Source organism: Oncorhynchus mykiss, chromosome 19 (assembly GCF_057628025.1).
Source record: "Oncorhynchus mykiss isolate SJ-2025 chromosome 19, ASM5762802v1, whole genome shotgun sequence".
NCBI classification, from domain to species: domain Eukaryota; kingdom Metazoa; phylum Chordata; class Actinopteri; order Salmoniformes; family Salmonidae; genus Oncorhynchus; species Oncorhynchus mykiss.
Window position 1 is genome coordinate 36,030,604 of NC_143040.1, and position 27,640 is coordinate 36,058,243.

The following is a 27,640-nucleotide window of genomic DNA, read 5'->3' on the forward strand; positions in this document are numbered from 1 at the left end:
TTTTTTTTTTAAAGAGAGAGATAGAAAGAGAGAGAGAGAGAGAGAGAGGCAAAAAGAGAAACCCTGTATTGGCGCGGCAAAGGCTTAACTTGGGCTCCAAACTGAGAGGTTCAGGAGACGAGGAGGTACGCAATGTTCCCGAGGCAGGAGGTGCAGGTATGTCCACACTCTAACGTTATGATATTTAAGGTGTTTTATGCTAAGGATTTCAAAAGGTGCAACGTAACATGAATGGAGGAGACTACTCTTCATGTGAACATCAGTGATGGTAGCATTTTGTTTAGTTAGGTTGATATATGCATGAGTGGGCCACTTTTTTGGTCAATGGCTGTGTACACAATAAAAATAAGTCTACCCCTACTCAATGTATGTTTATTTCAATTAATTAAGGTCTTATCTACATTGTGATGATGAAGCATGTTGATAGTGTATTATTCAGTGGATGCTAATACCCCTAAAAGAACATCAGACCCCTACATTTGCTAAAGCGTGGCTTTAAGTTTTAGTGAGACATTTAAGTAGATGAAGTGGGACACTATTTACTCATTAGAAATACATTACTATCCCACTTCACCTGGCACTTGTTAGGAAGTCATAAATACGACTTTGTAGAGGCATATAGATAACACACTCTCTGTTTTATTTATGTTTTTATTTTGTCTATGATCTTCTATTAGACCCTCTCATCAATGCTATTGGGAAATTGATTTGGGGACATTCCAAGCTCTTGGTGAAAATCTATCTAAAGGAGCTTGCTCAGCTTTTAATTGATCCTGAATCACCTCTATTATTCCCTAAATGCTGTCCCCTTTCATACATTTTCTAGCCTACATTTCTTACATGTCATTGTTCTTCCGTTCTTTCCTTACACCCCTTGTTATTTCCCTTTAATTCCTTTACCTGTCATCCCATGATGTTTATGTGCTATATAGCGTCTAGACTTGATTTTGAGATGTTATGAACAACTACAACAACATATTTCAATGTACTTTAGAATATCTAATGAAGGAAATTGTATTTAAATTGATTAAAGGTTTATGTTGTGCATTTTTATAGCTGAAAAGTTCCCTGTCAGTAATTTCCTTCATTAGATATGGGATAGTACTATAAATCAGATTTTCATAAAATATTCAAGCTATTTTACATTAACGTTTATTATATTTCAAAACGCTATCAATAACTATTCATTTTAACACTGAAATGCTAGATGGTTAAATTATAATTGACAGAATGACAGCCTTCATAGTACAGCGATTTTTCATCATTTTTAACGGGTCACCCCACCTAAGAAACCTGACCATAAATGATGGGTATGTCCATCAATGATGTGATGTCACACTAACCAACACAGAACACATGCAGTAGCAACCCCAAAATAACATCTGTTGTGATTGGTTTGCAAAATGACCATAGTACAGTACTCTCAAACACAAATGTCCCACTACACCTGATGTCCCACTAATGCGGACTTCACCCTATATTAATAATATGGCATTTCATTCACAAATGTCTGAAACATTTGAATCAATGAAAAACTGTGAAATAGCCTATTTTACCTAAAACGTTTGTAAGTTATTGTCAATTTGAATGTCCGTTAGACTTTGAAAATCTCAATAGGTTATATACAGTACCAGTCAAAGGTTTGGACACACCTACTCATTCCAGGGTTTTTCGATATTTTGACTATTTTCTACATTGTAGAATAATAGTGAAGACATCAAAAGTATGAAATAACACTAATGGAATTATGTAGAAGCCAAAAAAAGTGTTAAATAAATCAAAATATATTTTATATTTGAGATTCTTCAAAGTAGCCAACGTTTTCCTTGATGACAGCTTTGCACACTCTTGGCATTCTCTCAACCAGTTTCATGAGGTAGTCACCTGAAATACATTTAAATTAACAGGTGTGCCTTGTTAAAAGTGAATTTGTGGAATTTCTTATTTCTTAATGCGTTTGAGCCAATTTGTTGTGCTGTGACAAGGTGTGTGTGTGTGTGTGTGTGTGTGTGTGTGGCAACAACAGCTCAAATAAGCAAATATAAATGACAGTCCATCATTACTTTAAGACATGAAGGTCAGTCAATGTGGAAAATTTCAAGAACTTTGAAAGTTTCTTCAAGTGCAGTTGCAAAAACAAGCGCTATGATGAAACTGGCTCTCACGGTGACCGCCACAGGAAAGGAAGACCCAGAGTAACCTCTGATGTAAACTCAGAAATTGCAGCCCAAATAAATGCTTCACAGAGTTGAAGTAACAGACACATCTCAACATCAACTGTTCAGAGGAGACTGTGTGAATCAGGCCTTCATGGTCGAATTGCTGCAAAGAAACCACTACTAAAGGATACCAGTAAGAAGAAGAGACTTGCTTGTGCCAAGAAACACGAGGAATGGACATTAGACTGGTGTAAATCTGTCCTTGGGTCTGATGAGTCCAAATTTGAGATTTTTGGTTCCAACCGCCGTGTCTTTGTGAGACGTAGAGTAGGTGAACGGATGATCTCTGCGTGTGTGGTTCCCACCGTGATACATGGAGGAAGGGATGTGATGGTGTGGGGGTGCTTTGCTGGTGACACTGCTGGTGACACTGTCAGTGATTTATTTAGAATTCAAGGCACAGTTAACCAGCATGGCTACCACAGCATTCTGCAGCAATACGCCATCCCATCTGGTTTGCACTTAGTGGGACTATCATTTGTTATTCAACAGGACAATGACACAACACACACCCAGGCTGTGTAAGGGTTATTTGACCAAGAAGGAGAGTGATGTAGTCAGATGACCTGGCCTCCACAATCACCCGACCTCAACCCAATTGAGATGGTTTGGGATGAGTTGGACCACAGAGTGAAGGAAAAGCAGCCAACAAGTGCTCTGCATATGTGGAAACTCCTTCAAGACTGTTGGAAAAGCATTCCAGGTGAAGCTGGTTGAGAGAATGCCAAGCGTGTGCAGTGCTGTCATCAAGGCAAAGGGTGGCTAGTTTGAAGAATCTCAAATCTAAAATATCTTTTGGGGCTCCCGAGTGACGCAGCGGTCTAAGGCACAGCATCTCAGTGCTAGAGGCGTCACTACAGACCCTGGTTCGATCCCAGGCTGTATCACAACCGGGTGTGATCGGGAGTCCAAAAGGGTGGCGCACAATTGGCCCAGCGTCGTTCGGGTTAGGGGATGGTTTGGGCGTGGTAGGCTGTCATTGTAAAATAAGAATTTGTTCTTAACTGACTTGCCTAGTGAAATAAAGGTTAAAAAAATAAAGGTTAAAGGTTTTTGGTTGCTACATGATTCCATGTGTGTTATTTCATAGTTTTGATGTCTTCACTGTTATTCTACATTGTAGAAATAGTAAAAGTAAAGAAAACCCCTTGAATGAGTAGGTGTGTCCAAACTTTTGACTGGTGCTGTACATAGGCCTCAAGGTGTAGTAAATTATATGAGATCTGATTCATAATTTCAATGAGTCATTTTAGCAGCATTTTAAGCAGAAATATATGTAGCTCAGTGTGGGTAAATTACTGCAAACTCAACAGGCAAATTAGCGCTGAGTGCTGTCCAATGACTAGGTGCTGAAACCAGCCATGCAAACCAACCATCAGACCAATCAACTTTTAATCAGTCTCCGGGCAAACTGTTTTTGCAGTACATGTTATCAGAGGCATTCAATGTCATTATATACTTATAAATTACTGTAGACTAGGCTATTATTATTTTGATTATTCATGATTGAATGTCAAGTTCGCTTCTGCGTTATAGCTCTCCCACTGGGCACACACTGATTTTTCCACTTTATTTCAATTAAATTACATTGAACCAACGTGAAATAGATGTTGAATTTACGTCTGTGTCCAGTGGGATATTTTCCTTTTGTTAATTGAGAAGTTATGTAGTGTTTCAAAGGGTATAAAGAGTTGCCAAAGATAGATTGGCAACGGACAGCTGTTTATCATCACTTGTTTCTAAAGAAAACTTAAATTAATATACGTATCTCATCTGCAGAAAAGACATCAGTGAAAGAGGTGTGGTAAGGAGATGATGGATCTTCGATTAAACTTGGACCCACAGCTCTTCCCAATGGCAAAGAGGACATGATTCTATCACCAAGACCGTTCACACCATGTGGAATATGATGTACTTGAATGCCATTAGGTTTTTGTATTTCCCTATTTTACTGTATGACGCATTCGTCTCCCCCAGTAACATATTTGAGAGGTCAGTGGTTCCTAAAGCTGGTTCGTCCCGCTTGGTGGCCAGAATGGATGGGGACATTATAATTGGTGCCCTGTTCTCGGTCCACCACCAACCGTCAACAGAGCAGGTAGCGGAGAGGAAATGTGGTGAGGTTCGGGAACAGTATGGAATCCAACGAGTAGAAGCAATGTTCCACACCTTGGACCGAATCAACTCCAATCCGAATCTTCTACCCAACATCACTCTTGGGTGCGAGATCAGGGACTCCTGCTGGCACTCCTCAGTGGCTCTGGAGCAGAGTATTGAGTTCATTAGAGACTCTCTCATCTCGATCCGGGATGATGACAACAAGGATGGTACCTCCAGACAGTGGTGCATTGAAGGGATGCCTGCGAGTCAGCCACCCGCCACCAAGAGACCCATAGCAGGAGTTATCGGACCTGGGTCAAGCTCAGTGGCTATTCAAGTTCAGAACCTCCTGCAGCTGTTCAATATCCCCCAGATAGCATATTCTGCAACCAGCATAGATCTGAGTGACAAAACTCTCTTCAAGTATTTCCTTAGGGTTGTGCCCTCTGATACTCTCCAAGCCAGAGCCATCCTGGACATTGTGAAACGCTATAACTGGACATATGTCTCAGCAGTCCATACAGAGGGTAAGTCACTGTCTGTAGACCTACTGTATGTTTTTTTGTTTACAAAAGTAATTGCATGTTGCATGTTTGCCATCAATATCTATTCAAACACAATTTGATTACGTTGTGTTGGGGATTTAAATAATTGGCAGAGCTGCGGATACTCTCATGTCAGATATGTGTTATTGTACAATTGATTAAGATTTGTCATAATTCATAATCCTAATGGATTTAGCTCAAAAAACAAGGGGGTTCAACATAATCCACCAAAGCTTATAACCTGTGCTTGTTCATTCAGGCCTTCCTCATCCCTCTAATTTAGGCCTACAGTTCAGGAAGAATCCTTGAAAAGGTACAACCCACTGGGCACACACTGGTGTGGAAGCCATTTTTTCATGGTCAAATTCTATGCTTGCTCCTAGCACTTTAAAGTTAATTAACCCTGGTCTAGCCGGAAGCTTTTCAAGGGCTTAATTAGGTGTGGAGAAAAGTGTCAGACCAGTGAAGAGAGGGCAATGTTTGGAATCAGCTGTTGGTTAGGGAGGACGGAATATTCTATCTCAGTGGCGATTTTAGCATGTAGATCGTGGTGGAGCAAAAATAATAATAATGTGGAATGCCTGCATGCCAGCAAAGCCACTACACAACACTAAACAATACATTCATTGCACTATAACGGTGACAAACGGTGCCCACAAACTGTTAGGGCCTACATAAAGCTGTCCCAACAGCAGAGTCCCAACAGCAGTCCTAACACCTTACCACTGCTACATCTGGCTATCAGCGGAGCCTTGTCTAGAAGCGAAACAGTTCATTCAGCCTCATTTACTGCCTTTTAAAATAAAAATAGCCGATATGGCTGACTTGCGTCAACAAATGTGGTTTCTACTGACAATTGGTCATTTGTGGGTGAATTTTGTCATCAAACTTTGTCATCAAAGTCTGGCATTCTCTGGATTTATGGTGCTTTCAAGACAACTGGGAACTCTAAGAAAAAAAAGGTTGAATCATGGTGACGTCAGTGTTCTTCAGGTCATAGCTCCAGAAAGAGGCCCAAGTTCTGAATTTACAATTCCGATTGGATGAAAGTTCAGAACATATTTTCCCAGTCGTAGCTCGTTTTTCCCGAGTTCCCAGTTGTCTTGAACTCACTAATGTCAGATTTTGTAGTTCCGAGTTAACAGTTGTTTTGAATTTTCGGCACAAATCATGCTTCATTGACAGCATGGCCAATGTTGAATGTTTATAAAATATAAACTAGGTAAAGAGACCCTTAATCTTAGACTTGGGACCACACAGCCACTCCACTGAATAGCAGGCTAAGGTTTGATTTGCTTGCAGTTAGCCATACTGGTTCCTTCCAAACCACTCATTGTTGAATTTGCGATTTCCAACTTGTGTAATGTTTATGTCCAATGGCCGATGAGCACCGGTATGTTTTATCTATAATTTCTCTTCATTATTTCTCTTCATATGACAAGGATTAAAAGGATTTGCTAGTAGATTGCTGACTTGATTCATGATGATGACTGCTAGATAAGATTTTGAAAGTATGATGTTGACATAGCTACTGTAGAAGCTACTGTAGATATGTGATTTGACGTAATTTTATCTGTGGCCAATGACCTTGAGCCTTTTGGATGGACACTTCTAATGTAACTCTATGGCAGCACCAGAGAGGCTAGAATGTTTTAGCTCTACCCTTAGACTTGGCAGTGACGTAGTGTCCCCATGAGTGACAGAACACTTAGCCAATCTGTTGGCTTGCCCCACCACCACAGAAAGCATTGAACTAGGCTGAAACACCTGCATTTTGGAGCTGCCTTACTCAAGAAAACAATAAAGAGACCATGTTTGTATGCGGCTTTATTAACTTTATTAACTTTATTAACTAATGATATATATATTTTACATTGTTTGCAAACTGATATGTGACAAAATAACAGGAAAAATAACAGGAAAGCCCCCCCAAAAATATTATTATAACTTTTGTTGCTAAAAATGTGGGGCTCGAAGCCCCACCTACCCTGAATGACGGGTCGTCACTGGTCTATTTATAGTTTGAGGTTGGCACATGATTATGACAGGCCTGGATCTTTGGGTTCTATTTTTCCAGTCAGCAATGGTCAGTTATACCAGTTCATGTCCATGAACCCAACTCTTCATTTGTATTTCACAAAAGCTATATCAAATGACTTTACAAGCCTCAATCAGATGGGCGTACAGCTGGACACATGAGTTGTTTGTATGATCCGTTTGAGTGGATGCCGCAATACTGAAAGCAACAGCTTGTTATTTTCCATTGTAATCCAGTTTTACATCGTTGAAGCAGATCAAATAGCAATCATGACTACAGTCTTAGAAAAAAAGGTGGTATCTATAACCTAAAAGGGTTCGTCGGCTGTCCCCGTACGAGAACCCTTTGATGAACCCAAAAAGGTTCTACCTGGAACCAAAAAGGTTTGTCAAGGGGTTCTCCAATGGTGACAGCTAAAGAGCACTTTTGGAACCCTTTTTTTCTAAGAGTGTACTTTATCTCCCACATAAAGGTACCTTTTTTTCTAAGAGTGTACTTTATCTCCCACATAAAGGTACTACAATAGAAGCTTTTACATGACGGCAGCCCTTGCAATGATTTGTGTTGATGTTCCCAAAGATATCATTTTGTTTTGTTGGTTTATCATGGCAATAGCATACTTACAACTTGCTCCTGACCTCTGTTTCGAAATGAATGTGTGCAACATACTACCACAACTCACTAGTCACTGCCTCAACTACACAAAATTCTTGAGTTACATGAATTGAATCTTTGAAGGATTTCGTGAACCAAGTCTTTCAGAAATGTCTGTCCTACTAAATCTTACTGGGGAGGTGATGGCAGGTAATCCACCAGGTATCCAGCTGTCAGAAAGTATCCTGGTTGGTAAATGACTGCATTTAAGAGGTTAGATAGAAATATGTATGCTGTCCTTATCCACAAACTCTTTGCAGCATGATGTAATTCAGTCAAGATGAGTAATTTTTCCGATTAATTCACTTCAATGTTATAAACTACCGGAAATAAGAAATATATATATTTTTTTATGTTTTCCACCTTTTGAGTATTGAACAACAACAGCATATGAGACTGAGAAAACAAGACAATTCTCGGCTTTAGTAGCTACAGTTCGGTTCTGCAGTACAGTAATAAGAGCCAGGCAGTAGGATAGACTATTATACAATAATTAAGATTCCATGCCCCGATGATGAGATGTCTGAATGATATAAGGTTTATAGCTGCCTGCCTGCTGTGCATAGTCACCGGTTGTGTCCTATGGTGTCATATTCCCTCCCTGTATAGTGCACTACTTTTGAACAGAGCCCTATAGGTCCCGGTCAAAAGTAGTGCACTATAAAGGGATTAGGGTGCCATTTGCGATGCAACCTTTGATCTACCTGCAGTGAGGGACTCAGAGGACTCAGGCAGAGAGTTGTTGGTGAACTCATTAAAACCCAATTACATTTCTGTTCTGTTGCACCTTCGTTATTTACCAGACCGATGAATAGAATGATATGTGTTTTTATTAAATAAAGAAGTGATTTGAAAAAAAAAGTTTGAAATGCAGTCACTAGTTATAGGTTGCAGTGCTGTTGTGTTTGGCTTGTTGGCAGTGCTTACAGGTGAAGTTATAGTACAAAATGCCTTAAACTTCTTCCGAATGTAGAATATTGTATTGACCTTTTAAATAATATTGTGTTCAAATATATAGTTACCTTTAAAGACCATGATATAGTGTTTTTTGTTTTGTTTGTTAATGCTGTTTATTTTCCCAGGTAATTACGGAGAAAGTGGCATGGAAGCTTTTAAGGAGCTGGCCTCTCAGGAGGGGCTGTGTATCGCCCATTCAGACAAGATCTACAGCAATGCTGGGGAGAAGCACTTTGACAGGCTGCTGAGGAAGCTGAGAGAACGCCTGCCCAAGGCCCGGGTGGTTGTCTGCTTCTGCGAGGGCATGACGGTCCGTGGACTGCTCATGGCTATGAGACGACTTGGGGTGGCAGGGGAGTTCCTTCTCATCGGGAGGTAAAGTTAGATCATTTTATATGTTCATAATCAGTCTTAGCAATGGGTCAAAGGGAGATATCAAACTGGTGCCTTGTGTATCAAGCATTTTAAAGTAAGAGTGTTGATTTAGGATCAGTTTAGATCATAATTAATAAGATTACATGGACAGGGGGACCTGATCCTAGATCAGCACTCCTACTCTAAAACGCATGATTCATTAGGCCCCAGATCAGATCAAGCTGAACATAGAATGGCAAATTTGCTGTTCGTACCTTACTCCATATAGTGGAGTGATTGACCTCATTATTATCATATAGTATAGAAATTATTGCCATGACCATTGAGGGTTGTCCTAAGCATTGAGGTGCTGTTTCTCCCTTTGATATATCATACCAAGGCCCCCGATGGTTTACTCAGTTTATACTTGAACACAATAATAATCATTATTCTTGCAGTAGTGGAGGTCCTTCTGAAAACAGAAAGAAGCTTTTTAATCACACTCATTCTCATGAATAATGCATGGTTAGACAGCTCTCTATCTATTTCTACCGCTCTCTATCTTTCTCTTTCTCCTCTGTCAGATCACAGGCAAACTGGGGAGGCTTGGGTAATATGGGACAGCTCTTCTCTCCCCCCCCCCCCCTGTCAGATCACCGACTCGGTGGGAGACTAGGGTAATATGGGACAGCACCTCCAGCACAGAGCTCAGTGGTGAGGACGACTGAGCATCAAAACACAGATCAGCTTGTAGACACCCCCTCACTGTAGTAAGACTGTAGCTATGCAGTGATGGAGCTAGCTAGCATGAAGACCTAGTCTTGGTGAAGCTCCAGCAGCAGCCACAACTGTCCCCGAATTAGCCTGGTCTTTTTTCAATTGTAGGTTTCTATTGTTTCCTTTCACACAATAACAATACAGTTGGACCATGCAGGCTAACCCTGGATTACAGTTTGGACAATTCCTCCTCAAAAGACAGAAACATATTGTATATATAAACAAAGTAAGTGATGTAACACTGTTATATGGTGATAGTGAGGATACAGTGTGAAACACCGACGATAAAACACAAATCTATAAAACTTTCAACTCTCGGCAGTTGAGTTATGCAGCTTGTGACGTCTTCGCGGGTGATAAATAGGACACGGGATTGGTGCGGCTGTTTCTTTCTGGGTCAAGGAGACTAGCGACTGAAAAAAAATACTGTTTTGTAGAGCAGTGCGGTAAGTGAACGCAGCCAGCCCATTGCGTTGGGTCCATCTATGATAGAGGAGGCTGGGGAGGGCCATCCATCTATCCTGGGCTGTGTGGAGGATGAGAGGAAAGAATTGTTTGCAGCGTGGACCTCATTCCTCCAGTATGTATCCACTTACTGTTGCAGATGCTTTTACCCAGCATACAGTACAGTAGTTTGTCAAATGCAATGTTACTTATAGTACAGTCTAGTGCACACATGTTTTGCACCCTATATGTGTATGTGATTCCTGTAAGAAACAAGATGCCTTTTCTAAATAGCAGAGGTCTTTATTGTTAAATGCTGACATTACATTTGCCATTGTTTGGCAAATTTGATTTGGGTATATAAGCTACAGGCTTCCTTCTATGTAAAGGTTAGACAATGCAACAATTATACCCAGTATCCCACATGGAGGTGGTATGGCCTGGTTGAGTGTTTTTTTGTTCATACCATGGTTTGAATGATGACTTCAATGTGCTGACGTCAGAGCAGCAGGTTCTTGGAGCGTAGTGTGTGTGTAGCGCTGTGAAACAGATGGCTAGATATTGGTGATGTTGCCATGCTGGAGGAGGGAGGAGGGTATTCATTAGTCAATTGTTTATTTTTGTGTGCTACACAAACGCAAGTGGCAAGGTGTGTATTCCTCTGTATTGTGTTACTGATGAAATGTTCTGTCCCCTATAGTGATGGCTGGGCAAACAGAGATGGGGTGGTGGAGGGTTATGAGCAGGAGGCTGTGCATGCTCATTACACCTCCCTAAGCTGTGAAATGAGTACACGCAACACAGAGAATATATTCGTCAACTTTATTTCTGATATTCTCTGGTTGAGAAGAAGCTTTCCTGGAAAGAGAATCTCATAGGTTACACAGACTCTGTCTTCCTGACCATTGTTCATGGCCCCTGCCACTTGGCAAGCAGTTTACTTGAATCAGAAGGTAGAAGTAGTAGCACCTTCTGCTCAGACTTCCTTTCACTTTCTCTTGCATTTTTTGTCGCGCCATACCTTATGCTTTTGTTGTGACTCTTGAAGATGCGGTCTTGCCTTCTCCCTCAGGCTGTCCAACTTGTCTGGTGTAGACAAGCAAATGGAAATGCAACCATTTTGTCCCCAGTCCCTACCAGAGTCATCTAAAAACTTTCTCAACATCTGTTTCAGGGGACCATTGAATTGCTCTAAAATACCACCCATTTTGGGGTGGTAAGGAGTAGTCCTAACGTTAATGTTACTGTGTTTCTCCCCACAGTGATGGCTGGGCAGACAGAGATGAGGTGGTCGAGGGCTATGAACAGGAGGCTGTGGGCGGTATCACTGTGAAGCTGCATTCGGAGGAGGTCACGTCCTTCGATGACTATTTCCTGAAGCTCCGCCTCAACACCAACACCAGGAACCCATGGTTCCCTGAGTTCTGGCAGCACAGGTTCCAGTGCCGCATCCCAGGGCACCCACTGGAGAACATGAACTACAAGAAAAACTGCTCAGGTAGATATGGGGAGGAAATGATATGATAGAGAATGATAATGGTTTCTTCAGAAGGGTTGCAGACTTGCAATGTGAACTAGCATATGGTATACTTTATGTTGTCTATGTTGTCTATGTTTATGTTTACATGGTATTTTTGTCTCAAATGGCTAGAAGTTTCATGAAACTGGAGCAAATAAATGGTCTCTGTGCATCTAGCCATACAATAATGTTTTGTTTTTGTTTTTATTTTATTTCTAAAACATTCTCCTGGCCAACCAAAGATGATCTAGGTAAATTGAATTTAAAAGGCACATTGGATCTCCAAAAAAAAAGTGAATAATCAGATGAATTGATTAGCTCAAGCTGTATTGATGACTTGAAACAATGCTCAAAAAGCATGTCTTCAAAAAACGTTTTTTTTTCCCCACCTTGCACTTTTCTATTCCTTTTGTACTATATGCAGCTCCAGTCAAACGTTTGGACACACCTACCTCATTCAAGTTTGCCTTTATTTTGTACTCTTTTCTACATGGTAGAATAATAGTGGAGACATCAAACCTATGAAATAACACATGTGGAATCATGTCTTCAGTATTATTCTACAATGTAGAAAATAGTATAAAGAAAGAAAAACCCTTGAATTAGTAGGTGTGTCCAAACGTTTGGCTGCTACTGTGCGTCTTCAAACTTCATTTACAAGTTGGTTACCATTGTTTAGCAAATCCAGTGATGAATTCTATAGAAATTGCTGATGTTTTCAAAAAATATATTTTGATTCAAGTGAAAGGTAAATATAAACGATGCATGCAACAGTATATATGTTTTTTAATATTTAGCATGAATTTACGTTTCTATTTTACATCTCCTTTTCAAAGACTAGTTTTATCTTTTTGAATGTACATCCACCTCTTCACTAATAAACCAAGCCCTAAGTTTCTCTTACGTTCTGCACTATTTATAACAAGGATGTTGATCATTTGTGATAATCAGAGATAGAGTCATAGCCTGCTGTTCTGTCGTTCCTTTGTATAGAGCTCCAAAATGGTGAGTGTGTATTTTTCTGAACGAACTCTTAAAGCACATCACTCTGGCAATATACATAGAGGTCGACTGATATAGTGTATCATCAATAGAAAACTCAATGATTTGTTTGATGGGAAGTCATTAACCTTTATGGTTAAGATGGTTTTTCCTAACCTGCATAGATACCAAACCAGAGGCATATCAACCCTGAAATTCAACGCTATCAATGTATATCTGTTGACCCCTACTATATAAAGCTATTGGGGGGGATTTTATGCATTGCAGTGAGAGCACAACAACTGGTTTCCCTCACATGCTGTGTATTCTCACATCCTCCTGGTTTTGAGATTGCTTGTATAAAACATAAGCCCAATAACATTTGAAAGCATTAGATGAGATGCGAACTGGCTGGTCTGCCTTGTAGAACTTCAAGCTGCATGTTCCTATATGGACCTTGGCCCAATACGTTAAGACACCATGGGGTTAGAATGGACACCACCCAAAGGACATCCAGCCAACTTGATGGAGCTGTGGGAAGCATTGGAGTCAACATGGGCCAGCATCCCTGTGGAACGCTTTCAACACCTTGTAGAGTCCATGCCCCGAAGAATTGAGGCTGTTCTGAGGGCAAAAGCAGGTGCAACTCAATATTAGGAAGGTGTTCTTAATGTTTTGTACACTCAGTGTATATCTCTCACTCTTCATACCACTATCCACAACCCTATCCAATCGATTGTTGGTGTGTTTGTTTGTACTTGTAACATTCAGTAAGTTGATATATAACAATTTTTAAAAACAAGCCTGGCTACAAACAAACACATCTGAAAACTGAGCAATCATTGTGCCCGAACCGTTTGATTCACAAATTGATATGAGTCAAATTGTTGATTCTTTCTGTACCGGATACTATTATTAAAGGGCAACTCCACCACTTTTCAACCTCACGCTCATTATCTCCAGCACCAAAACCAGTGTCGACGTGTGAAAACTGCGCATTTCTACATTTTGTAGAAGAGAAAAAAAAACAGAACGTTAAGAAGTTCTACACGATGCCATAAGCAGAAGTTAAAAGCAAACTAGATTCGCGGTGACGTGGGGAGCAAGAACATACCCCTCCCTCTGGCTAGAAACCTGCTGCAGCTTTTGATAATCACACTTCTTCTTACTTTTAATCCTACCATGTGATATCACAGATACGCATTTTTCTTTTTAACCACAGATCATAGAAACTCGCTGTTTTCACCGATTGCGTAGACACTGGTTCGGTGCTGGAGATAATGAATATCAGGTTGAAAAGTGGTGGAGTTGCCCTTTAATATTGTGATTAGTATAAGACCGAGATCAGCTACAGTATGTGCTGTTTATATTGCTTCCAGCTTGCTTCACGCTTGTTAATCGATAGGGTGTCCCTGGACCCAGTTCTATATTGTTCTCTTCAAATTCTAGGTAAATCATCAAAGTGTTACTCTACTGTCTCTATCTTTTAACATACTGCACAATGTGTAGACCTGTATTTCTGGCAAACGGCGACGCAACTGCATCGAGGGAGGAAGGAATAAATGAGAATAATAGATTTTCTTCCTCTGTCAATTAATGATAATATTACCACATTATTTACACCTAATTGAATTGCGAGTTGCGAATGCAAAATGGTTGGTGGCTCCATGGTAACAAGCATTTCTTTGATGCCATAACATAATGATGCCTGCCCTTTGATGCTCCCAGACACAGAACAGAACAGCACAGTGTGTCCTTCTGCTGCACAAAACCCAAGAAGAATAATAAGCATGTGTCTTTGGACACCCTATCATTCCTTGGTAATATTTCAGTCGATATTACGCTGCAAAAGATGTTTGACAATAGAAAAATAGTTTATTTCATATTCAGCTATGACTATCTATTTCACTTTACATTACATTGTATATTCCTTGTATAATGCTTACAGAGCTGAAACATTAAGTACTTTTTTTTTGTAATTACTTTGAGGAAACAATGCATCCCTAATCTTCCTTCCTTTGTTTTAACTGTATTCCACAGGTTACGAAAGTCTAGAGGACAACTATGTCCAGGACAGTAAGATGGGATTCGTCATCAATGCTATCTACGCCATGGCTCAGGGTCTCCATGACATGCACAGCCACCTCTGCCCCGGCCATGTGGGACTATGCAAAGCCATGGACCCCATCGATGGAAGCCAGCTGTTAGAGTTCCTCATGAGGACCTCCTTCACTGGGGTGTCTGGAGAAGATGTGTGGTTTGATGAAAATGGGGACACACCTGGCAGGTAGGTGTAGCCCAGGTGATGCAGAGTCAGGGTCTCATGATGAGATAGCCCTGCCAACGAGACATAAAACCAGTGTCACCCTCAGCCCAAGAGGGAATTTCCTCTTAAACTTAAGGTTAAGACGATGGTTTCCTGAGCGAGATGACTGCGGTGTGAATCCGACAAGTACAGCATCTACTCTTAGTACTCAACAAAAATCCCCTGACAGTGACAATACTGTTTCCAAATGATTAGGATGACGTGCCCAGAAGACAACCAATCCTCCTGAAATATAACCAATATCAATATCTATGTATACCAAAGTCCCCTGCCCATGATCAATCAATATAATTTAATCTGTTGCTTTCTCTTTCACTATGAAAATAAGTCTCCGTACACTTGAATCAGATACAAGTTTCATAGCAACTTCCCCTCCACTCTTAGGTATGAAATAATGAACCTACAGTATGTGGAGCCTGGTGCGTTCGACTACATCAATGTGGGTTCTTGGCACGAGGGTCAGCTCAGCATTGATGACTACATGATGCAGATAAACCGCAGTGACATGGTCCTCTCCGTCTGCAGCGAGCCCTGCTCCAAGGGAGAGATCAAGGTAGGTGTCAACAGTCCAGCTGGTCTGATGCTACTGAACGTAATTATTTATTTACCCATTGACTTTCATTAACACTAGGACGCCCACGGGTGCTTGATTTTCTCATTAAAATAAATCTGCATGCAATTGCGAAAGCAATCTCCTCCTCCTTCCCTTTCCATAACTCGCGTTAGCCCAACTTACACATTAGCAATCTGCAAAACCTTCCATTTTGCAGATCTGTAAGGTGTAAGCAATATGGTGGACACCCCACCCCTACCCTAGTTATACTTATTCAGATGCTGCATATCTGGGTTAAGGCCAAGGGGAAGGAGTAGGGACTAGGGAGAGAACTGTGACTGGCTGTATGGGTAAATTGAGTGAGTTGAGAGACTCCAACAGTGCAATCTCATCCTGTCTATGTGTTTGAATGAAACAGGTGATCAGGAAGGGAGAGGTGAGCTGTTGCTGGATCTGTACAGCCTGTAAAGACAACGAGATTGTTCAGGATGAGTTTACTTGTACGGCTTGCGACCTGGGCTGGTGGCCGGACCCTGAACTGGAAGGTATAGTACGGTGCCCTTCCCTTCCCTCTTTCACACCTACAGAATTGTGCATGAATGGGTCCAAAACAGTACCATCGAGTTGTTGGGTTATTTAGGAGTGTATGGTGTTTGCTTTTAGCTTTCTTGTGTCTTTGTAGAGGTGCCTACATAAACATATGCACAAAGCTAATGAAGGATAAAAGAGAGTGCATTCGGGAAAGTATTCAGACCCCTTTACTTTTTCCACATTTTGTTATGTTACAGCTCAGGTGCATATTGTTTCCATTGATCATCCTTGAGATGTTTCTACAACTTGATTGGAGTCCATCAGTGGTAAATTCAATTGATTGGACATGATTTGGAAAGGCACACACCTGTCTATATAAGGTCCCATGCTTGACAGTGCATGTCAGAGCAAAAACTAAGCCATGAGATTGAAGGAATTGTCTGTAGAGCTCCGAGACAGGATTATGTTGAGGCACACATCTGGGGAAGGGTACCAAAACATTTCTGCAGCATTAAAATGTTCCCAAGAACACAGTGGCATCCATAATTCTTAAATGGATTAAGTTTGGAACCACCAAGACTGTTCTTAGAGGTGGCCGCCCGGCCAAACTGAGCAATCAAGGGAGAAGGGCCTTGGTCAGGGAGGTGACCAAGAACCCGATGGTCACTGACAGAGCTCCAGAAATCCTCTGTGGTGATGGGAGAACCTTCCAGAGGAACAACCATCTATAAGGGCACAAGGTGAGACCCAGATGCAGACACAAGAGGCAAATGGTTGAGTCTTGATATTTATTAAACAATTCAGGAGTCCAGGAGGTACAGAGGTGCAGGCAGGCTTGAGGTCAGGGCAGGCAGAATGGTCAGGCAGGCTTGAGGTCAGGGCAGGCAGAATGGTCAGGCAGGCTCGAGGTCAGGTCAGGCAGAATGGTCAGGCAGGCTCTAGGTCAGGTCAGGCAGAATGGTCAGGCAGGCTTGAGGTCAGGGCAGGCAGAATGGTCAGGCAGGCTCGAGGTCAGGGCAGGCAGAATGGTCAGGCAGGCGGGTACGGAGTCCAGAAAACAGGCAAGGGTCAAAAACCGGGAGGACTAGCAAAAGATAATAGAAGCAGGAGTACTGGAAAACCGCTGGTTGACTTGAAAAACATGCAAGATTAACTGGCACAGAGAGACAGGAAACAAAGGGATATATACAGTCGTGGCCAGGTTTTGAGAATGACACAAATATAAATTTTCACAAAGTTTGCTGCTTCAGTGTTTTTAGATATTTTTGTCAGATGTTACTATGGAATACTGAAGTATAATTACAAGCATTTCATAAGAGTCAAAGGCTTTTATTGACAATTAAATGAAGTTGATGCAAAGAGTCAATATTTACAGTGTTGACCCTTCTTTTTCAAGACCTCTGCAATCCGCCCTGGCATACTATCAATTAACTTCTGGGCCTGACTGATGGCAGCCCATTCTTGCATAATCAATGCTTGGAGTTTGTCAGAATCTGTGGGTTTTTGTTTGTCCACCCGTCTCTTGATGATTGACCACACGTTCTCAATGGGATTAAGGTCTGGGGAGTTTCCTGGCCATGTACCCAAAATATTGATGTTTTGTTCCCCGAGCCACTTAGTTATCACTTTTGCCTTATGGCAAGGTGCTCCATCATGCTGGAAAAGGCATTGTTCGTCACCAAACTGTTCCTGGATGATTGGGAGAAGTTGCTCTCGGAGGATGTGTTGGTACCATTCTTTATTCATGGCTGTGTTCTTAGGCAAACTTGTGAGTGAGCCCACTCCCTTGGCTGAGAAGCAACCCCACACATGAATGTGTCTCAGGATGCTTTACTTTTGGCATGACACAGGACTGATGGTAGCGCTCACCTTGTCTTCTCAGGACAAGCTTTTTTCCGCATGCCCCAAACAATCGGAAAGGGGATTCATCAGAGAAAATGACTTAACACCAGTCCTCAGCTGTCCTATCCCTGTACCTTTTGCAGAATATCAGTCTGTCCCTGATGTTTTCCTGGAGAGAAGTGGCTTCTTTGCTGCCCTTCTTGACACCAGGCCATCCTCCAAAAGTCTTCGCCTCACTGTGCGTGCAGATGCACTCACACCTGCCTGCTGCCATTCCTGAGCAAGCTCTGTATTGGTGGTGCCCCGATCCCGCAGTTGAATCAACTTTAGGAGACGGTCCTGGCGCTTGCTGGACTTGAAGTGCCCTGAAACCTTCTTCACAACAATTGAACCCCTCTCCATGAAGTTCTTGATGATCCGATAAATGCTTGATTTAGGTGCAATCTTACTGGCAGCAACCCTTTTTGTGCAAAGCAATGATGATGGCACGTGTTTCCTTGCAGGTAACCATGTTTGACAGAGGAAGAACAATGATTCCAAGCACCACCCTCCCTTTGAAGCTTCCAGTCTGTTATTCAAACTCAATCAGCATGACAGAATGATCTCCAGCCTTGTCCTTGTCAACACTCACCCTGTGTTTATGAGATAATCACTGACATGAGGTCAGCTGGTCCTTTTGTTGCAGGGCTGAAATGCAGTGGAAATGTTTTTTGGGGATTCAGTTCATTTGAATGGCAAAGAGGGACTTTGCAATTCATCTGATCACTCTTCATAACATTTTGGAGTATATGAAAATTGCCATCATACAAACTGAGGCAGCAGACTTTGTGAAAATTAATATTTTAATATCAAAACTTTTGGCCACGACTGTACACCAGGGATAATAAGTGACACCTGGAGGGGTTGGAGACAATCACAAGACAGGTGAAACAGATCAGGGTGTGACACAATCTCTGGAGCACTCCACCAATCAGGCCGTTATGGTGGAGTGGCCAGACGGAAGCGACTCCTCAGTAAAAGGCACATGACAGCCCGCTTGGAGTCTGCCAAAAGGCACCTAAAAGACTCTCAGATCATGAGAAACAAGATTCTCTGGTCTTGATGAAACCAAGATTGAACTCTTTGACCTGAATGCCAAGCGTCACGTCTGGAGGACACCTGGCACCATCCCTACGGTGAAGCATGGTGGTGGCAGCATCATGCTGTGGGGATGTTGTTCAGCGGCAGGGACTGGGAGACTAGTCAGGATCGAGGGAAAGATGAACTGAGCATAGTACCGAGAGATCCTTGATGAAAATCTGCTCCAAAGTCCTCAGGACCTCAGACTGGGTTGAAGATTCACCTTCCAACAAGACAACGACTCTAAGCACACAGACAAGACAATCCAGGAATGGCTTCTGAATGTCCTTGAGTGGCACAGCCAGAGCACGGACTTGAACCCGATCGAACATCTCTGGACAGACCTGAAAAAAGATGTGCAGCGACGCTCCCCATCCAACCTGACAGAGCTTGAGGATCTTCAGAGAAGAATGGGATTGGCCTCCCGATTGGTGCAGTGGTCTAAGGCACTGTTTAATCCATTTTAGAATAAGGCTGTAACATAACAAAATGTGAAGGGGTCTGAATACTTTCCGAATGCACTGTACACCTGGTTAATATACATCAGAGGATTTTTAGCCATATATTATCTTATACTATTACATCCATGTATATTATTACATGACATTACAGTAGGCCCAAAGTATTTGTCAATTTAAAGTCAATATTTACATTTACTTCCTTGCTCATGTGATGCACTCAACCTTTCTGTTCAGCTGTATAATATCAAAGGAATACTTCGGGATTTTGGCAATAAGGCCATCTATCTGCTTTCCCAGAATCAGATGAACTTGTGGATAACATTTCTATATCTCTGCATGCAGTTTGAAGGAAGTTGCTAACTAGCGCTAGTGCAATTGCTGACTAGAATTAGTGCATTGACTGGAAGTCTATGGGCATCTGACTGGAAGTCCATGGGTATCTGGTCATTGTGCTAACGCTAGCTGGAAATTGCGTTAGCACTAGATAGCAACTTCCTTCAAATTGCACGCAGAGACATAAAAATGCTATCCACGTGTTCATCTCACTCTGGAGAAATCGCCAAAATTCTGAAGTATCCCTTTAAATATCCCTAAGAGCTCAGAGCAGATACAGTGGGGCAAAAAGTATTTAATTAGCCCCCAATTGTGCAAGTTCTCCAACTTAAAAAGATGAGAGAGGCCTGTAATTTTCATCATAGGTACACTTCAACTATGACAGACAAAATGAGAAAAGAAATCCAGAAAATCACATTGTATGATTTTTTTATGAATTTATTTGCAAATTATGGTGGAAAATAAGTATTTGGTCAATAACAAAAGTTTATCTCAATACTTTGTTATATATCCTTTGTTGGCAATGACAGAGGTCAAACGTTTTCTGTAAGTCTTCACAAGGTTTTCACACACTGTTGCTGGTATTTTGGCCCATTCCTTCATGCAGATCTCCTCTAGAGCAGTGATGTTTTGGGGCTGTTGCTGGGCAACACGGACTTTCAACTCCCTCCAAAGATTTTCTATGGGGTTGAGATCTGGAGACTGGCTAGGCCACTCCAGGACCTTGAAATGCTTCATACGAAGCCACTCCTTCGTTGCCTGGGCGGTGTGTTTGGGGTCATTGTCATGCTGAAAGACCCAGCCACGTTTCTTCTTCAATGCCCTTGCTGATGGAAGGAGGTTTTCACTCAAAATCTCACGATACATGGCCCCATTCATTCTTTCCTTTACACGGATCAGTCGTCCTGGTCCCTTTGCAGAAAAACAGCCCCAAAGCATGATGTTTCCACCCCCATGCTTCACAGTAGGTATTGTGTTCTCTGGATGCAACTCAGCATCCTTTGTCCTCCAAATATGACGAGTTGAGTTTTTACCAAAAAGTTATATTTTGGTTTCATCTGACCATATGACATTCTCCCAATCTTCTTCTGGATCATTCAAATGCTCTCTAGCAAACTTCAGACAGGCCTGGACATGTACTGGCTTAAGCAGGGGGACACGTCTGGCACTGCAGGATTTGAGTCCCTGGCGGCGTAGTGTGTTACTGATGGTATGCTTTGTTACTTTGGTCCCAGTTCTCTGCAGGTTATTCACTAGGTCCCCCCGTGTGGTTCTGGGATTTTTGCTCACCGTTCTTGTGATCATTTTGACCCGACTGGGTGAGATCTTGCGTGGAGCCCCAGATCAAGGGAGATTATCAGTGGTCTTGTATGTCTTCCATTTCCTAATAATTACTCCCACAGTTGATTTCTTCAAACCAAGCTGCTTACCTATTGCAGATTCAGTCTTCCCAGCCTGGTGCAGGTCTACAATTTTGTTTCTGGTGTCCTTTGATATTGGCCATAGTGGAGTTTGGAGTGTGACTGTTTGAGGTTGTGGATAGGTAGGTGTCTTTTGTACTGATAACAAGTTCAAACAGGTGCCATTAATACAGGTAACGAGTGGAGGACAGAGGAGCCTCTTAAAGAAGAAGTTACAGGTCTGTGAGAGCCAGGAATCTTGCTTGTTTGTAGGTGACCAAATAGTTATTTTTCACCATAATTTGCAAATAAATTCATTAAAAATCCTACAATGTGATTTTCTGGATTTTTTTCCCTCATTTTGTCTGTAGTTGAAGTGGTGAAAATTACAGGCCTCTCTCATCTTTTTAAGTGGGAGAACTTGCACAATTGGTGGCTGACTAAATACTTTTTTGCCCCACTGTATCTTATTCACAGGGGAGACACTATTCCCACAGGGAATACAGTCTGATTTTGAAGTTCAGTTCCTCAAAGCCTTCGCAGCACAACACTTAATCTGTGCTCAGCAGAGTTTATTCATCCATGATTGTTGGTAACAGCACTATTTCACCCATCTGGCCTATACTGCTTTCCTATTTTCAAAGGTGTACCCCATGACACCAGAGAACCATTAATCATATATTAGACAACACTACATTTCTTATTGCTACTGCTTATGGCTTTCAAGCTCTTCAAAGATAAGACGCTCTCCTTGAAATTAAATGTCTACCTTTCACCTTTGTTTAACTAGGCAAGTCAGTTAATTACACATTCTTATTTTCAATGAAGGCCTTCAGGGGTGTTCAGGGGCAGAACAACAGATTTGTACCTTGTCAGCTCAGGGATTTGAACTTGCAACCTTTCGGCTGCTAGTCCAACACTCTAACCACTAGTCTACCCTGCCGCCCCAAAGACATTAGACATGAAACAATGATACTAACCAAAAATAATTGTCATCAACTTTGTGAAAGTGAACATTTTGTTTAGATGGCAATTATTTTAACAACCATAACACAAACTTAATGACCTTGTGTGATTATTTCCTTTTTGCTGTTTGACGTTAAAGGGATACTTCATGATTTTGGCATTGATGCTCTTTATCTACTTCCCCAGACTCAGATGAACTCATAAATATCATGTTTATGTCTCCAGGTCCAGTATGAAGGAAGTTAGAAGTAGTTTTGCGAGCCAATTCTATCTAGCATTAGCGCAATGACTGTAAGTCTACAGGAATCGGGTATCTGCTAGCATGCTAGTAGATACCCATAGACTTCCAGTAATTGTGCTAACGCTAGTTAGCATTGCCTTACGAAACTACTTCTAACTTCATTCATACTGGACACAGCGACATAAAACCGGTATCCACAAATCCAATCTGACTCTGGGGAAAAGGATAAATGGCATCATTTCCAAAACCCTGAATTATCTCTTTAATATAAAATTGGTCAGTGAAATATTTGCCATTAGTTAGCTGTGTCATTGGATGAATAGTGTGGTGATGTTGGATGCTTGGACCAGTGTTATGCTGCAGTGATTTACTGACTCCTGCTGCAGTCCTGTCGTTCCCCCTCGCCTCCAATGGCTACGCTTTGTACTACAGCTTGCCTCTCCCTAAGTAGAGAAGGGGTTTATTTATAGTTGAGCTGAAAACCTACTTTAATACTTGGTGTGTTTTCCAACTGGAGGCAGCGATTACACAGGCTCTTAGATGGTTGATTTGGAGAAAGAAAAATGCTATAGGCTACCCATATTGAATTAATATTCAACTGTGCAGAATGAATTTTTTTTTTATCCACTATAAGTTTATTTCATCCTTTGTGATTTTGGGTAGTTTTGTCAATTTGGAATTAAGAAGTGTCAAGTCAGACATACACTGTCTGGGACCTAGGTTGAATCAATCAATCAATCCATCCATCAATCAGTTAGCCTATTGCATACAGTAATAGCCTTTGTGCTTTGTTTCAAGTGAAATATCTTCAGAGAAAGGTCTCACGCTTATTCTCTTTATCTGTGTCTTCTCCCCAGGTTGCGAGCCAATCACCTTGCGGTACCTGGAGTGGGGGAACCCAGAGTCCATCGTCCAGGTGGTGTTTGCCTGCCTGGGCATCCTGGTCACCTCCTTTGTCACCTTCATCTTCGTCCTCTACCGGGACACGCCTGTGGTCAAGTCCTCCAGCCGCGAGCTCTGCTACATCATCCTGGCCGGGATCTTCCTGGGCTACATCTGCCCCTTCACTCTGATCGCCAGGCCCACCGTGGCCTCCTGCTACCTGCAGCGCCTCCTGGTGGGCCTCTCAGCCACCATGTGCTACTCAGCGTTAGTCACCAAGACCAACCGCATCGCACGCATCCTGGCTGGCAGCAAGAAGAAGATCTGTACCAGGAAGCCGCGGTTTATGAGCGCCTGGGCCCAGGTGATTATATAGACTTATTTAGATTTCTCTTTGTTCTTGTTTTCATTTGATGGTTTTGACATTGGATACCTCCCAAATGGCACACTATTCCCTATATAGTGCACTAGCAGGCCCTGGTCAAAAGTAGTGCACTATAAGGAATAGGATGCCATTTCAGACGCACCTATTGTTTTGTCTTTGGTATGTCTTGTGTCCTTGAAAAAAGCGGCATATAAATCCTGTGTGTTCTTCTTATTTTGTATAATCAGTTGGTGATCGCCGGCCTCCTAGTCAGTGTCCAGCTCACCCTGGAGGTTACTCTGATCATCCTGGAGCCGCCTATGCCCGTCAAGTCCTACCCCAGCATCAGGGAGGTCTTCCTGATCTGCAACACAAGCACGGTGGGCATGGTAGCGCCACTGGGCTACAACGGCCTGCTCATCATGAGCTGTACCTACTACGCCTTCAAGACGCGCAACGTTCCGGCTAACTTCAACGAAGCCAAGTACATCGCCTTCACTATGTATACAACTTGTATAATCTGGCTGGCGTTTGTGCCCATCTACTTTGGCTCTAACTACAAGATCATCACCACATCGTTCTCAGTGAGCCTGAGTGTGACTGTGGCATTGGGCTGTATGTTCTCACCAAAGATCTATATCATCCTCGCCAAGCCGGAGCGGAATGTGCGCAGCGCGTTCACCACCTCAGATGTAGTGCGCATGCACGTCGGCGACGGCAATATCGCTTGCCGGAGCAACAGCCTGCTCGACATGTTCAAACGGAAGAAGAACTCTGAGAAGTAAGTTGATGGAAATGAGTCATTCCTGGGCCTGTATTCAACGAGTCTCAAAGTAGGACTGCTGATATAGAATCAGTTTAGCCTTTTAGAGCATAATGAATAAGATAAGCTGGACAGGGGGATCTGATCCTAGATCATCTCTCCTACTCTGAGACGCTTTGTGAATACGGGCTCCTGAGGTACCACTGGGATGCTGATTTTGCTTTACAGTAATTCACGCACAGAGGGCAGAGCCTACGTACCAAATGGCAACCTATATAGGCTAGTTCTCTACTTTTGACCTGGGCCAAAAATAGTGCACTATGTATTGAATATGGTGCCATTTGGGACACAAAGAGAGTGTTACAGGATATTATGCCAGATCCAGGTCAATGTTCAATTAACAACCACCGTTGGTTGATCTGTTGCTGAATATAATTAATACCAGCATACCCATGAGTACTGAAGGATCACTATCAGGATACACTGTACCACAGAATTAGGATGTATAGTATATTGGAAATACATTCATCTGAATATATAAATAAATATACAATCCTCAGTAAATCAAACCAAAAATACGCATTTTGTAAAGTCACCATCAACATAGAATTGATCTGTTATAGATTTTAACTTTCCTTTTTAAAAATGTTATTACATGAACCAGAAACACAGTTGTTGTCTCCACCTTTCTGAGTCCCTATGAAATAGCTAACAGCCATCTTTATTCTGTTCATAGTTCTAATGGAAAGTCTGTGTCATGGTCTGAACCAGGTGCAAGACATCATGCTCCAAAAGGGGAGCACAATTGGCAAAGACTGTCTGTGCACGTGAAGAGACAGGAAGCAGGATGCTCCAATCAGATGGCCGTCATCAGACCCTTAACTAACACCTACCATAACACAGGCAGCAGCATGGCCATGGAGTTCTCTGACCTCAGCACCAAGACTCTGTACAATGTAGCCGAGGAGGACGAGAGCGACCTAGTCAGATACAATCCTCCCCTTAGTCCCCACATGATGGCCCATGGGCAGATAATGCCCACCACTGGTGGGCCGATGAAAGAGGTGGACGAGGAGGTGGTTGAATATTACCCTCCTGTTGAGCACATGCCCCCGCACCTGCCACAGAGCAGAGTGATCCCCCAGCAGAGAGTCATCATGGACCACCTACAGCTACAGGAGGTGGTGGGCAAGTACAACAGTGATTTCATCATCCCTGAGCTCAATGATATGGACATGATCATTCCGCCCAGCCCTGTTGGTGGTGGTGAGGGTTTTGGGGGCAGGTCTGGGAGCAGTCATGGCAGGCCTGTGTACCACCAGGCTCATCTCATCCAGCAGCATGCAGTCTTGCCCCTGCAACTAGACCTTGGCTCATTCGACGACGAGGAGCACACCTCCCACCTGGAGATGGAGGATGAGGAGGAGGAGGAGATTGAGGAGGATGTAGTGGTGGAGAACGAGCGGTTTGGCCTCCTCCATGGATACATGTATGACAACGCCCTGATTCACGAAGAAGAAGAGGACGACGACCTCGTTCAGCTCAAATTAGCAACGGAGAATTCTTTGGCCCTGATGCCCCCCTCCCCATTTCGTGATACAGCGAGCATGGGGAGCCCCTTTCATAACGCCTCACCCGTGTCCGAGTCCATATTGTGCACCCCTCCAAACTATGCCTCCGTCGTTCTGAAGGATTACACACAAAGCTCAACGCTGTGAACGAGTACTGTAGATATGGTAGAATAATATAGAGCCATTTTGTAGCTGATGACTTGTAGCATATTATTTGTGTTCCATTTAATGACCAGTAAGAAATGGTCAAAATGTCTTGAAAACTTTATTGAGAGATTGACTGGACTATATTGGTTGACTCATGAAATCTATGAGCAAAAGTGTGTGTTTACAGGGATGAAAGTGAGCAAAAAAAGCACAGGACACACTTTTAAAAGGTCTTATTGTTGTATAATAAATATCACAAAGAAAAGATTTAACCTGTTGCAAAATGTATTGCCATGTTTATGCAAGAGATGAACAGCTTTGAAGTTGCTCAGTGTCTTATTAGGAAAGCAAAAAGCTAAGATAGTCTTCTTCATGTAGCATATTGAAGCTATTATAGTTTTCTTCGTGTAGCTTATTGAAGTCATGTAAGTAGCAGTTATTTTAAGGGTACAATGCAGTGTGAATTTGACCATCATCAGGTATTACAATAATGGTTGTGTTTGTTGCTTGTTTTCATTAAGGCAAACTTCCACCACTTGAAAGTAGATTGTTTATCATAATAGACTATCCAACCTGTAGTTCACAAACATGTCTATAAATAATGTATGCACTGTGTAGGCCCATGTTTTCTAATACAGTTATAACCTTACAATGTAAAATGTTCTAGATGAATGTGTTTTGTTGTTTTGTTTAAAAGAAGTATGTATTATTCAGAAGAAAAAAATCACAGAGATTGTCACAGTCACTTTCTTCATCAGATAACTTCAGAATGAATATATTATACAGATACAATAACTAACTACTGTAAGAATGTAGCAAGCAAAAACCAGAAGGATTCAAGTGCCATGTATCCGGTATGCTTCCATTTACAGAAAAACATTTTTAAAATGTCTCTCATTTCTATTGCAAGTCTGTCTATTTTATAAACACTCCTCTAAATCCATACTTGCAACAGTGTCTATTATAATATGACTGCCAAACATGTAATTTGTTACTTTTGTGAATGTACAGTATGTAGTAGTATGCATCCTATTTTGGTAACGATTCAGATTAGTTTTACTAAAAGGAATTACTGCGTTTATTTTACCATTTATAAGTGTGTTGCTTATAGTGACTGTTGGGTTTGTACAGTATAATTCTTACTTTTACCAATTGTTATGATCTCACTATATATAATGTAATAAACAATGGCTAGTAACATGAATAGGCTATTTGATAGATATGCCTTCATAGAGTCCAATCATGTTTTCTGTTTTACAACATGTATCAAACACAGTCGTGCAAACAGTCATTGTCGTTCACATTATTGAAGATATGTGTTTTGTTAGAATAAATCAAATATTTGTTTTGCACATGTACTGAGTCATTATTTCGTGGTGGCTGTCTATACTTTGGTCACCTGCGGCAAAATGAAAGTGTAGGCTACCACTTTCTGGTCTATATCGCTAGCCTACAACAAAACTGATGTTGCTGTTGATATTTGAACATGGCGGAGGGTTCAGTATCGGTATGCACCGAGTGTTTGTTTAAAGTTTTGGTGATTGGAGAGAGGG

At 41.9% G+C, this 27,640-nt stretch overlaps 1 protein-coding gene across 2 annotated transcripts; it reads left to right on the forward strand.

Moving 5' to 3' along the window:
• LOC110497585 (glutamate metabotropic receptor 1b) lies at positions 1-27,443 on the forward strand. Of its 2 annotated transcripts, none has more exons than XM_021573768.3 (10): positions 1-156; positions 3,999-4,846; positions 8,639-8,888; positions 11,351-11,586; positions 14,629-14,875; positions 15,299-15,467; positions 15,886-16,012; positions 23,218-23,606; positions 23,855-24,387; positions 25,106-27,443. In XM_021573768.3, exons 2-10 carry the CDS (start codon positions 4,117-4,119, stop codon positions 26,085-26,087), a joined length of 3,663 nt encoding a protein of 1,220 aa, XP_021429443.2. In that variant the 5' UTR covers positions 1-156; positions 3,999-4,116; the 3' UTR covers positions 26,088-27,443. The 2 variants fall into 2 exon arrangements, with proteins under 2 accessions (XP_021429443.2, XP_036810433.2); XM_036954538.2 differs by having other exon boundaries at positions 25,141-27,443.
• Positions 27,444-27,640: the final 197 nt, after the last annotated feature.